Source organism: Sturnira hondurensis, unplaced genomic scaffold (genome assembly GCF_014824575.4).
Source record: "Sturnira hondurensis isolate 20B ecotype Veracruz unplaced genomic scaffold, ASM1482457v3 Scaffold0018097, whole genome shotgun sequence".
In the NCBI taxonomy this organism is placed as follows: Eukaryota; Metazoa; Chordata; class Mammalia; order Chiroptera; family Phyllostomidae; genus Sturnira; species Sturnira hondurensis.
In genome coordinates this window covers 763,542-777,800 of record NW_028090728.1, presented here as the reverse complement: position 1 = coordinate 777,800, position 14,259 = coordinate 763,542, and the positions used below count along the sequence as shown (strand labels likewise).

The following is a 14,259-nucleotide window of genomic DNA, read 5'->3' as shown; positions in this document are numbered from 1 at the left end:
AACTAATTCTCAAAAGTGTAGTCACTGCCCTCCGATTTTGTTTGCCTGAATACCTTTAATGCAGCAAACCATCAAATCAGCTCATGCACTTAAATGTTCGTTTAACAAAATCAATAAAAACCTCATTAATTATTTACAGGTTCTTATAATATTAAAATTAACGTTTTCCCCTGGTTTCATTAATAGTAATAAATCCACCATTAAGGAGTACGAATTGTTTTATTATCATCAACATGGCACTTAAGCAAATGAAATCTTGTTAAAGTATATGGTGACTCGGGTTTTGTTTCTGCATCTGTCACTTTGCAAATGAAGATACCATCTTCAGGATGTTCCATGTCATCAGTTTCATACATGTATGATGATGCTATTGCAAGCATGGTCCCATCATTACTGAAGGCAAGTGATGCGATGCTGGTGGGGTACTGATGGAACTGGCACAGTTGCTTTTTGTTAAATGGATCCCAGATATTTACAAATCCATCAGAACCACCTGTGGCAAATGTATTGTGGATATTGTGAAAGGAAATGGCATTGACTGGGTAAATCTGCTCAATGTTATTTTCTTTTAGTCTGTGACACTTGAGGCATACTTCTGTACCTCAGTGCTTGGGTCCAAGTATTCAGTTGCCACTCAGCCTTCAATAGAGCTCAATACATAACCCTGCTTGTTTTGAAATGCTCGAATGCAGTGAGTCTGGTACTTCAGGCTGGACTCGCAGCACTGCTGCACGTAGCCCATGCTCCTCAGGTCCCACACCAACACTCTGCAGCCCACAGTGCCCACAGTCATCCTGTCTCCAGACACCGAAAGGGTATACACCTTTTCAGGCTGCGAGAAGATCCCAGCATTACAAGGAGTTCTGGGGTCCCACAATTTAAGTGTCTGATCCCAGCTCCCGGTAACTATCACATTAACTTCTGGACAGTATTCAACACATTGGATAGGGGCATCGTGGGTTCCAACAAGATTTTCTTGATCAGTGTTGAAATCATGCATTTTCAACTGATGATCTAATCCCCCACTCCAGGCATGTGTCGGATCATAGAAGGCACAGTCCAGGATGGCGCTGGTGTGCTGGTACATGAGCCGCGTGGAGTTGGCTGGCACATCATAGAGGCACACCAACGTGTCCGAGGAGGAGACCAGCAGCAACTGGGAGGTGTTGGAACTGAACTTCACTGAGGAGATGCTGTCCTCGGGTGGCTGGTTCAGCTTGAACTCATTAGAGCCGGTCATCTTGCTTTCCCTTCAGAATCGACTTGGTCGAATCGACTTGGTCACGGTTAGCTGCCACCTCACTTCGCTCAGAACACTCCTGAATGGAGTTTTTATTATAATGGTTAAGCATTAGCCAAATATTTCTAGTACTTTAGACAGCTGTGACTACATTTACTAACTCAGAGATCTCGGCTGGCATTTTTCAAGCCTCTCATTTGTTTGGTTTTGCTTCTTTCATTCAACCAATTCATTAAGTGCCTACTGTGTTTCAGGCATAAATCAAGGCCCCGAGGATATAACAGTAAACAAGACAGAGTTTCTGGTTCATGGATCTTATTTTCTAGTAGAGAGACAAAAACAGAAACAAACTTTATATGTTAGATAATGATGAGTGCTATGGAGAAAAATAAAGCAAAGATTAGAGAGATGTGTTGCACCTATTTTTTAAAGTAATTTCTTAAAGATTTTATTTATTTTTAGAGAGGGTGAGGAAGAGAAACATTGATTGTGGTTGTCTCTCATGCACCCCCACAACTCAGGCATGTGCCCTGACTGGGAATCGAACTGATGACCCTATGGTTCGCAGTCTGTTGCTCTATCCACTGAGCCACACCAGCCAGGGATGTTGTAGCTATTTTAGACAGAATGATGGCCTACCTGAAAAAGTGAATATTTGACCAAAGACCTGCTTTAAGTTAGGGAGCCTGTCATACAAATACAGAACAGGGTATGGAGACAGATTCCAGCAAAAATAGAACTGGAAGAGAGCTTGGGGGGTTAGGAATGTTGGAGCACAGAGAAAGGGGACAGTGTGAGATGAACTGGGGGTAGGGAGAAGTACAGTTTATGTGTGGAATGGTTTATAAAGGCCATAGTAAATAGGTTAGATTTCATTTTAATTTTGATGGGAAGGTCCCTTGTCTGTCTTGTTCACTGTTATCCAGGGCTGCCATGCATAGTATTTAGCACATAGATATCAGTTTATCCAAATTGATCTATAGATTTAATGCCAATCACCAATCAGGAAATTTTTTAAAAATTTTGTTGTGCTGTGTGTGTGTGTCAGCGGAGAAGCTCATTGCCAACAAAAGGGAGAAGTATATGGGTGAGCCAGCGTGTTAATGAGAAGCTCCTCACACTGCTGACTAGGACCAATGAAAAAGAACAGAGCAGGTAGCAGGTTCACTCAGTGGCTTTTCGGTAGGGTAGAGGGCAATGGAACAGCTCCCCAAGTCCCATCTCTTCCTCAGCAAGTACAAGAACAGAGCAGCTTTAGCCACCACAGGAAGCAGTGAGGTCATACACAAGAATGAAACGTCGAGGGCAAAAGGGTCCTAATTTGGAAGGGGTAGGACAAGGCATCCAGGGGCAGAGGCCAGGTAACTGAGGAGAGAATTTGAGATCCTCTAGCACTATGCTCCTTTTCTGGCCCTTCCCTGATTTCTCTGTATTGACTCTAGAGACACTCTTGGCACTCAGAGCTGTGACCTCTGGTTGCCCAAGTGCCTCTTGATATCTAACTGATACCTGCAGAGGACTGTGAGGGCCTTGTTGAGAAGGCCAGTCTGTGCCCCTCCCATTGGCAGCCTGGGAGAGAAGGCCCTGTTTGGGGGCTTTGACTGTTTAGAAACGGGGGTGTCCAACCTGTGGCCCACATGCCACGTGGACCCAGGACGGTCATGAATGTGGCCCAACACAAAATTGTAAACTTACTTAAAACCATTTATTCACTCATCAGTTTTTGTTAGTGTTTGTGTATTTCATGTGTGGTCCAAGACAGCTCTTCTTCCATTGTCACCCAGAGATACCAAAAGATTGTAACCCATGGTAGATATTAATGACCCAGGGAGGCCTGGCAGGGCAGTGAACAGGAGGGGACTGGGGTAAAGGAGGACCTGGGCATCAGCTAGAGGCCCTCTTGGTCCTCTTGATGGCAGCCCCTGTCCTTGTGGCAGAAGCAGAAACCCTGAGACCCGGCAGCTTCGCCCACCCTCTGTGCCAGTTTCGGCAAGAGCAGCAACTGTCAATCAAAATTTTAACAAGATTATATGGGGAACTTGAAAAGGAAATCTAAAATTTATATGAAAGTACAAAGGGCCAAGAACAAACAGGATACTCCTGAAAAAACAAAACATCAAGGGTTTATTACATTATAAAATTATAGTAATTAAGATAATGTGGTTGGCTTGGGATTAATGAAACACAGTAGAGAGCTCAGAGAATGAGCCATATATGTATGAAAAGCTAATATATAAACAGTGGGGAAAGGAGGGTATATGGTCCCTGGACAGTTTTTAAAAAGTCAAAATAGATCTCTACACTGTACCACGCCCAAAACTAAATTCTGGGTGGATTCAAGCCAAAAATTTCAAAGCCAAAACTTTGTATTTTTTAGAAGAAAACATGGGCAAATATTTTTTAATTTAATATATTTTATTGATTATACCATTACAGTTGTTCTATTCCCCCCCTTCATTCACCTCCACCCGAACACTCCCTCCCCCACCATTCTCCCCCCCTTAGTTTATAACCACGTGTCTCAAGTTCTTTAGATTCTACATTTCCCCTACTATTCTTGCCCTCCCCCTATCTATTTTCTACCTACTGTCTATGCTACTTATTTTCTGTACCTTCTCTCCCCTTCTCCTCCTCCCACCCCCCTGTTGCTAACCCTCCATGTGTTCTTCATTTCTATGGTTCCACTCCTGATCTAGCTGTCCTCTTGGTTTGCTTTTCTTTTAGGTGTGGTTGTTAATAACTGTGAGTTTGTTGTCCTTTCACTGTTAATATTTTTCATCTTCTTTTTCTTATATAAGTCCCTTTAGCATTTCATATAATAAGGGCTTGGTGATGATGAACTCCTTGAACTTGACCTTATCTGAGAAGCACTTTATCTGTCCTTCCATTCTAAATGAAAGCTTTGCTGGATAGAGCAATCTTGGCTGTAGGTCTTTGGATTTCATGACTTGGAATACTTCTTTCCAGCCCCTTCTTGCCTGTAAGGTCTCTTTTGAGAAATCAGCTGACAGTCTGATGAGTACTCCTTTGTAGGTGACTGTCCCCTTATCTCTTGCTGCTTCTAGGATTCTCTCCTTCATTTTAATCTTGGCTAATGTAATTATGATGTGCCTTGGTGTGTTCCTTCTTGGGTCCACCTTCTTTTGGGACTGTCTGAGCTTCCTGGATTTCCTGGAAGTCTATTTCCTTTGCCAGACTGGGGAAGTTCTCCTTTATTATTTGTTCAAATAACTTTTCTACTTGTTGCTCTTCCTTTTCCCCTTCTGGTACCCCTATAATTCGGATGTTGGAATGTTTAAAGATGTCCTGGAGGTTCCTAAGCCTCTCCTTATTTTTTTGAATTCTCGTGTCTTCATTCCTTTCTGGTTGGATGTTTTGTTCTTGCTTCTGGTCCATTCCATTGATTTGAGTCCCAGTTCCCTTTCCATCACTATTGGTTTCCTGGACATCTCCCTTCATTTCAATTAATTTAGCCTTCATATGTTCCTCTAATTTGTGACTATAATCAACCAGTTCTGTGAGCATCCTGATAAACAGTGTCTTGAATTGTGCTACTGAGAGGCTGGCAATTTCTTGGTTGCTGAGAGTTATCAGCTCTGGGGCTTTGAGTTCTTCTTGCACCATCTTTTGGGCTGTTCGTGCCTGTTACGTAGTAGGATTGGATCCCTAGGTGTTCACCAGAGCAGGGCAACTCAGTCACTGGGTTGTGACGCTGTATGTGGGGGTGGGGTCAAAGAGGAACAATGGCGTCCTGTCTGCCTCCTCCCGCCGCCGCAGCCACAGGTGCCGCAGCTGCCACCATCACCGGGTCCACGAGTTTCGTCCCACTGCACGTGAATGTGCCCTCCACCACTGGGTTCGCCCCCTGGGGCCTACGTGGTCCGTCTCACTGTGCGCAAATGTGTGGCTGCGGTCATTCTGCCCCACACCCTGACTGGGTCCAGGCCACTTGTGCACCTAGGTCAGGGGATCTGTCCTGCCCGACTCTGTTCCGCTGCTGACTCTGCCCCTCTTACCGTCCCGGTTGCAGGGTTAGTTGTAGTCGGACTTCCGTATAATGCAATTTTCTGTTCTTTGGCTGTGTCTTTGTTCTCCAAACCTTTGTTGCATTCAAACTTGGTTGTGGGAGAAGGCACAGTGTTTCCACCTATGCCTCCATCTTGGCGGAAGTCCAAATATTTTTATGACCAAAGTAAAAAGGTTTGGTAAATCTTTCTCTTTTTAAAAATATTTTTACTTATTTATTTTTAGAGAGAGGGGAAGGGAAGGAGAAAGAGTGGGAGAGAAACGTCAGTGTGTGGTTGCCTCTTAAGTGTCCCCTACTGGGGATCTGGCATGCAACCCAGGCATGTACTCTGACTAGGAATTGAACCGGAGAACCTTTGCTTTACAGGTCCATGCTCAATCCACTGAGCTACACCAGCAGGGCTGGTAAATCTTTCATAAATTCCACTACACTAAAATTAGTGACAAAAGTTAATGGTGCCTCTGCAAATGTTCAAAAAACGGAATTAACCCCCAGCTTGTTGGTGGTAGTGATGTTGGTATTAAGATAAATGATATCAAATAGGGGGAGCAATCAGGCCTTTCACATGAGCTGAGAAATTTGGCGGCACCTCCTGTGGACAGGGAGGCCAGTCCACCCTGACCTCTGTGAGATGTTTTTCCCACTTAGAAGTAGCTGGAGTTTCTGTAGCCCTCTTAAGCTGGAGGGAACAAAATGGTGCCTTGAAGAGCTTGAACTGGTTGCTGCCCCCACAAGGATCTGTATGACACCAGGGCTCCTGCCCCCTGGTGGCTGATTTGGGCTCTGCACACACCCAGGAGCTAAACACAGAATTCTGTCTGTTGGGAGCAGTAACAAGTACTATGCATCTCAAGCAGAGAAAAATCCTATCTGAAAACTACATTTACATAGGAAGGCTCCATTGTTTACTCTCTTATGCTTTCATATTTCTAGCAGTCCTGTCCCAAACCATGGTAACTTACATACAGTGCTTTGTATTGCATGCAGTTGAGTTAGCTCCAGCTTCTGGCAATTGAGTGAGTGATGTCCACAATCTCCTGTCCTTAGCAGCTCAGGTAGACTTGCTCAGCTCCTGTGGACTCATGCCTATGGCCTCTTTTATGTAGTCAGTCTGTTGCATATTTGGTCTTCCTTTTTTCCTGCTGCCTTCTGCTTTCCCAGCATTATTGTCCTTTCCAAAGAGCCCTGCCTTCTTATGATGTGACCAAAGTAGGACAGCTTCAATTTGGTCATTACAAAAAATTTTTTTATTTACCTCTTCTAGAAAGAGAGAAAGGAAGGGGAGGGGGAGAGAGAGAGAAAGAGAGAGAGAAACATCTATTTGTTGTTCCACTTACTATTTTTTAAAAATATTCATCAGAGAGATTTTCGCCAAGATGGAGGCGTAGGTAGAAAAACTGTGCCTTCTCCCACAACCAAGTTTGAATACAACAAAGGTTTATTGAACAAAGACACAGCCAAAGAACAGAAAACTGAACTATACAGAAGTCCGACAACAACGAATCGATCAACCAGGACCTGTAAGAGGGGCGGAGCCAGCAGCGGAGCATGGTCGGGCAGGAAAGATCCTCTGACCCAGGCACGCAGGCAGCCAGGGTAGCAGTGTGCAGGCAGCTGGGGTAGCAGCACGCAGGCAGCCGGGGTAGTAACACGGACCCAGTGAGGGTGCAGGGCAGGTTGACCGCGGTCACACATTCGCACGCAGATAAACCAGCAGAGTGAGCAGTGAGATGGACCGTGCAGGCCCCAGCGGGCGAACCCAGCTGCGGAGGGCTGACCTCAGTCGCATATTCCAGCGCAGTGGGATGGAATGCGCGGGCCCTGGTGACAGTGGCAGCTGCGGCAGCAGCAGCAGCAGTGGGAGGTGGCAGATGGAACTACCATTGCTTTCCTTTGACCCTGCCCCCACGAACAGCATCAGAACCCAGTGACTGAGTTGCCCCACCCTGGTGAACACCTAGGGCTCCGCTCCTCATACCTAACAGGCATGAACAGACCAAAATATGGCTCAAGAAGAACTCAAAGCCCCAGAGCTGATAACTCTAAGTGAAAAAGAAATAGCGAACCTCTCAGATGCACAGTTCAAAATACTGGTGATCAGGATGCTCACAAAACTGGTTGATTATAGTCACCAAATTAGAGGAACATATGAAGGCTAAACTAATTGAAATGAAGGGAAATGCACAGGAAACCAATAGTGATGGAAAGGAAATTGGGACTCAAATCAATGGAATGGACCAGAAGCAAGAACAAAACATCCAACCAGAAAAGAATGAAGAAATGAGAATTCAAAAAAATGAGGAGAGGCTTAGGAACCTCCAGGACATCTTTAAATGTTCCAACATCCAAATTATAGGGGTACCAGAAGGGGGAAAGAAACAGCCACGAGTGGAAAACTTATTTGAACAAATAATAAAGGAGAACTTCCCCAGTCTGGCAAAGGAAATAGACTTCCAGGAAATCCAGGAAGCTCAGACACTACCAAAGAAGGTGGACCCAAGAAGGAACACACCAAGGCACATCATAATTACACTAGCCAAGACTAAAATGAAGGAGAGAATCCTAGAAGCAGCAAGAGATAAGGGGACAGTCACCTACAAAGGAGTTCCCATCAGACTGTCAGCTGATTTCTCAAAAGAGACCTTACAGGCAAGAAGGGGCTGGAAAGAAGTATTCCAAGTCATGAAATCCAAAGACCTACAGCCAAGATTGCTCTATCCAGCAAAGCTTTCATTTAGAATGGAAGGACAGATAAAGTGCTTCTCAGATAAGGTCAAGTTCAAGGAGTTCATCATCACCAAGCCCTTATTATATGAAATGCTAAAGGGACTTATATAAGAAAAAGAAGATGAAAAATATTAACAGTGAAACGACAACAAACTCAGTTATTAACAACCACACCTAAAAGAAAAGCAAACCAAGAGGACAGCTAGATCAGGAGTGGAACCATAGAAATGAAGAACACATGGAGGGTTAGCAACAGGGGGGTGGGAGGAGGAGAAGCGGGGAGAAGGTACAGAAAATGAGTAGCATAGACGGTAGGTAGTAAATAGATAGGGGGGAGGGCAAGAATAGTAGGGGAAATACAGAGTCTAAGGAACTTGAGACAAGGGGTCATAAATTAAAAGGGGGGGAATGGTGGGGTAGGGGGTGTGCAGGGTGGAGGGGAATGAAGGGGGGAATAGAACAACTGTAATGGTATAATCAATAAAATATACATAAAAAATAATCATCAGAGGACATGTTCATTGACTTTAGAGAGAAGGGAAGGGAGGAAGAAAGGGGGAGAGAAATATCAATGGGAGAGAGAAACATCAATCAGTTGCCTCTCATACACACCCTGACCAGGGACCGAACCTGCAGTCTAGGCATGTGCCTTGAGTGGGAATCAAAACCAAGACCCTCCAGTTTATGGGATGAAGCTCCAACCAACTGAGCCATGCCAGCCAGGGCTGCTCATGCATTCATTGGTTGATTTCAGTATGCACCCTGACTGAGTGTCAAACCCACAACCTTGGCATAGGAAGATGATGCTCTAACCAACTGAACTAACTGATCAGGTCTAGTTTGGTCATTTTTGTCTTCAGCAATGTTTCAGGTTGAAAACATTCTGCCTCTAGGACCTGAGGTGGAATTGGAAGAAATTAAGAAAAACTCCCAGCAAGTGGAATGAGGAAGGAGTGGACATCTCAGGCCAGTAAGCCAAGTAGGCCCTCTTACCAGAGCCCCCATCTTTGAGCATGATCAAAGGGAAGCAGCTCATGGCAGGAAAACTCCTGCAGTGGTCCTGAAGTCAACAACAACTAGGACTGGCTGAAACCAGACCAATCCAAGATGGAGGAAAAATTGACCAGAGACTGACCCCAAAGCTCATTATACCATCATTATAATGAAAACTAACACCACAAGTAGAAGAGGGCCAAAGGGGTCTATAGCCATAACACTTCTTGAGCAAACCATATTAGGCACAAGAGCTCTTTCCCCAACCAGCAGGTGGAGTCAGAATTTGGCACACAAAGTAGAGAAATGATACCCTTGGAAACGCATAAAACCCTAAGAACTGACTGACGCAATGTGCAACTCACGAGTTTGCCTGCATCTACTCCAACATGTACTTCTGCTTCTTTCACACTAGTGCATCCTAGCCTCTTTTTCTCTACCTGAATAAAACTTGCTTTCACTTTCATTTGGACTTGTTCTTGAAAATTTTCCTGCGTGAGTCAAAAGCACAGAGGTCCCCTCACCATGCCTGGGCCGGACACAGAATTGGTCTGGTGACAGACCCATCCAATTTTTTACCTTTTGGGTGGCCCAGATTATAGAGCCACCCAGATTGTAGAGCTCTTTTCCAACACCATATTTCAAATGGATCAAAAAGCAAATTGGATCCCTGGCTGGCATAGCTCAGTGGATTGAGCGCAGGCCTGCAAACCACACGATCAAGGTTTGATTCCCAGTCAGGGCACATGCCTGGGTTGCAGGCCAGTTCCCAGCAGGGGACTCATGAGAAGCAACCATACTTCTCTCCTTCCCTGCCCCTCTAAAGATAAATAAATAAAATCTAGGAAAAAAAGCTTTAAAAAAAAAAGCAAATTGGACACACTGTTTTCAGATTCCATTTTCTTAAAATCCTGTACAGATCTGCCAGGGTTTTTGTGTTTTACTTAGAGCCGAGTATTGCATTTGTTCTCCTTTTGTGAGCACATTGCATACTAATCTATTTATCCACATCCTGAGTCACCAGAGACCTCATCATGTTGGTTTTAGGGGCCTTAACTGGAACCAAATACTTACTTAAATTTTGAAAAAATCATGGTAAAATTTACATAACATAAAATGTATCACTGTAGTCATTTTTAATTGTTCAGTTCAGTGGCATTAAGGACAATGATGTTACTGTGCACCATCACCAACATCCATTTCCAGAACTCTTTCTCATATTCTCAAACTGAAACTCAGTACCCATTAAACACTAACTCCACATTTCCCTTTCCCCAGGCCCTGGCAATCACCATTCTACTTTCATCTCTATGAATATGACTCCTCTAGGTAAAAAAACGCCCACTTTTGATTTTCATGGGAGGGCTTTTGTAATGTAAATTTGCTGCTATATTATATATACATACTGTACAAATGATAAAGAATTGTTCCCTTTATCGTTTCAGCCTAGATGAAGGCATAGGTAGATATGCTTTGCTTCCTTACACAACCAAAAGAAGGATAACAACAAATTTAAAAACAAAAACCAACTGGAGTTGCCAGAAAATCAAACTGTATGGAAGTCTGACAACCAAAGAGTTAAAAAAGAAACACTCGAGCCCTGGCTGGTGTAGCTCAGTGGATTGAGCGTGGGCCTGTGAACCAGAGGGTCGTGGTTTGATTCCCAGTCAGGGCACATGCCTGGGTTGCAGGCTGGTTCCCTGCAGGCCAACTCCCAGCAGGGGATGCACGAAAGGCAATCATACATTGGAAAAAAAAAAAAAGAAACACTCATCCAGGCTGGTGCACTGAGACAGGAAATATGGCCCAAATGAAAGAAAAAATCAAAACTCCAGAAAAAGAACTAAGTGACTAGGAGATAGCTAACCTATCAGATGCAGAGTTCAAAACACTGAAAATCAGGATTTTCACAGAAATGATTGAGTATGGTCACAAAATAAAGGAAGAAGTGAAGGCTACACAAAGTGAAATAAAGAAAAATACACAGGGAACAAACAGTGAAGAGAAAGGAACCAGGATTCAAATCAACAATTTGAAACAGAAGGGAGAAATAAACATTCAGTTGGAACAGAAGGAAGGAACAAGAATTCAAAAAATTGAGGAGAGGCTTGGGAACATCTGGAACAACTTTAAACATTCCAATATCCGAATTACAGAGGTACAAAAAGGAGAAGAAATTGAAGAAAAGGAAGGGCAAGAAATTGAAAACTTACTTGAAAAAATAATGAAGGAAAACTTCCCCAATCTGGCAAAAGAAATGGACATGGAAGTTCAGGAAGCTTAGAGAGTCCCAAAGAAGTTAGATCCAAGGAGAAATTTGTCTTGGTGTCAAGACGCATCATAATTAAATAACCCAACATTAAAGATAAGGAGAGCCCTGGCTGGTGTAGCTCAGTGGATTGAGCACGGGCCTGCAAACCAGAGGATCGCAGTTTGATTCCCAGTCAGGGCACATGCCTGGGTTGCAGGCCAGTTCCCGGCAGGGGACACATGATACATTGTGTGTCCTCGGCAGAGGCAACCATACATTGATATTTCTCTCCCTCTCTCCTTCCCTTCCCCTCTAAAGATAAATAAATAAAATATTTAAAAAAAAATAAAGATAAGGAGAGAATCCTTTTAAAAAAGATTTTATTTATTTATTTTTTAGAGAGAGGAGAAGGGACAGAAAAAGAGAGGGAGAGAAACATCAGTGTGTGGTTTCCTCTCATGCACCTGCAAATGCAGATCTGGCCTGCAACCCAGGCATGTGCCCTGACTGGGAATCAAACCTGTGACCCTTTGGTTTGCAGGCCTGCACTCAATCGACTTAGCCACGCCAGCCAGGGAAGGCTTTTTTTTACACCCTCGCTGGAGGGTATGTTTATTGATTTGAGAGAGAGAGAGAGAAACGTCAATGTGAGAGAGAAACTTCCATTGGTTGCTTCCCATATACGTTCCAGTGGGGATTGAACTCCCAATCTGGGTATGTGCCTTGACTGGAAATCAAACCTGCAACCTTTTGGTATATGAGACAACACTCCAACCAACTGAGTTACTGGGCCAGGACAAAGAGAAGACTATATTTAAAGAACAAAGTAAATAAAACTAGCATTAGAGTTCCCATTTGCTACAATGAAACTGAAAGACAGTAGAACAATAGCTACAAACTGAAGAGAGAAACTGCAACTAATAGCCAAGAATCCTGTTATTAGATAAAATGTCATTCATTTTCCAGGGCAAAAGAAAAAATTATAGACACTCCAGGGCTTATATATTGCCCATGGATCCTAGCTAGGAGAAAAATTCAGACATCTTTAATCAATTGATAATTATATTATAGAAAAAAAAGGTTTCAGTATTGGGTAGATGAAGAGTAAAGTGCTTGTTGTGGATAATTTATCTTCTAATACATATATTTATGTCTAAATTCAATAAACATTTTGAGTGCCAAGCTCAGCAGCAACATTTGGAGCTGACAAGTATGGTTATGACACTAATGAAATAAGAAATACACAGTATAGCCCTGACTGGTGCATCTCAGTGGGTTGAGCATCATCTAGCAAATCAAAAGGTCACAGGTTCGATTCCCAGTCAGGGTATATGCCTAGGTTGTTGGCATAGTCTCCAGTTGGGGGCGTGCAAGAGGCAACTGATAGGTATTTCTCTGTCACATCAATGTTTTCTCCCTCCCTCCTTCCTTTCCCCTCTCTTGAAAAATAAATAAAATCTGGACTTCTGGCCAAGATGGAGGCATAGGTAAACACACTGTGCCTCCTCCCACAACCAAAATAAGGGCAACAACAATTTAGAAACAAAATAACAACCAGAACTGATTGAAAATTGAACTGTGTGGAAGTCGAACAACCAAGGAGCTGAAACAGACACATTCAACTAGACCAGTAGGTGGGGCAGAGTTGAGTGGCTGAGAGGAGAGGGGTCTCAGCACAGGAAGCAGCAACACCGGGTGCACAAAGCACCCAGGCATGCAAGACACAGCAGGTGAACCCTAGGCCCACAGGCAGCGGCTGGCAGACCCTGGGCACAGGGTGGTAACGGGCAGACTCAGAGAGGTGGCAACTGAGAAGCAGGGCTCTGTTTGCAAGGGGGCTGGCTGACTGGACATCGGTCCCACATTTGCATGCAGATAACAGGAGAGAGACAGACTGTGCAACCCAGGGTCCCAGCGCCCCAGCACCAGGAAATAAGGCCTCAAAACACCAATTGAAAACACCTGTGGGGGTTGAGGTGCAGGGAGAGACTCCCAGCCTCACAGGAGAGTTTGCTGGAGAGACCCACAGGGTCCTAGAATGCACACAAGCCCACCCACACAGAATCAGCACCACAAAGGCCCAGTTTGCTTGGGGGAAGCAGATGAAGGGACTGTGGGCCTACAGAGAGCAGAGCAAGCACCATTAATCCCTCTTGGACCCCACCCCCAGACACAGCATCACAACCCAGTGACTGGGTTGACCAGCCCTGGTGAGCAAACACCTAAGGCTCTGCCCCTCATACATAACAGGCACAGTCAGACCAAAAAAAAAAAAATGGCCAAAAAGGAAGAACAGATCAAAGCTACAGAAACAATACAATTAAGCAACCAAGATTAGCCAACCTATCAGATGCTCAGTTCAAAGCACTGATCAGGATGCTCACAGGATTGGTTGAATTAGGTCACAAATTAGATGAAAAAATGAAGGCTATGCTAAGTGAAATGAAGAGAAATGCACAGAGAATCAATAGTAATGGGAAGAAAACTGGGACTCAAATCAATGGAGTGAACCAGAAGGAAGAAGAAACAACCAAACAGACAAGAAGGAAGAAACAAGAATTCAAAAAATGTGGAGAGGCTTAGGAACCTCCAGGACATCTTTAAACATTCCAACATCCGAATTATAGGGGTACCAGAAGGGGAAAAGGAAGAGCAACAAGTAGAAAAGTTATTTGAACAAATAATAAAGGAGAACTTCCCCAGTCTGGCAAAGGAAATAGACTTCCAGGAAATCCAGGAAGCTCAGGCAGTCCCAAAGAAGTTGGACCCAAGGAGGAACACACCAAGGCACATCATAATTACATTAGCCAAGACCAAAATGAAGGAGAGAATCCTAGAAGCAGCAAGGGATAAGGGGACAGTCACCTACAAAGGAGTACCCATCAGACTGTCAGCTGATTTCTCAAAAGAGACCTTACAGGCAAGAAGGGGCTGGAAAGAAGTATTCCAAGTCATGAAATCCAAAGACCTACAGCCAAGATTGCTTTATCCAGCAAAACTTTCATTTAGAATGGAAGGACA

At 44.0% G+C, this 14,259-nt stretch overlaps 1 protein-coding gene across 1 annotated transcript; it reads right to left on the bottom strand.

Moving 5' to 3' along the window:
• Window positions 1-200: 200 nt before the first annotated feature.
• Window positions 201-1,293, bottom strand: LOC119002752 (mitotic checkpoint protein BUB3-like). The gene is given in 2 exon segments (XM_037068821.1): window positions 201-586; window positions 589-1,293. Coding segments are annotated over 2 exon segments (1,038 nt in total). The 5' UTR covers window positions 1,241-1,293.
• Between the last annotated feature and the right edge of the window lie 12,966 nt (window positions 1,294-14,259).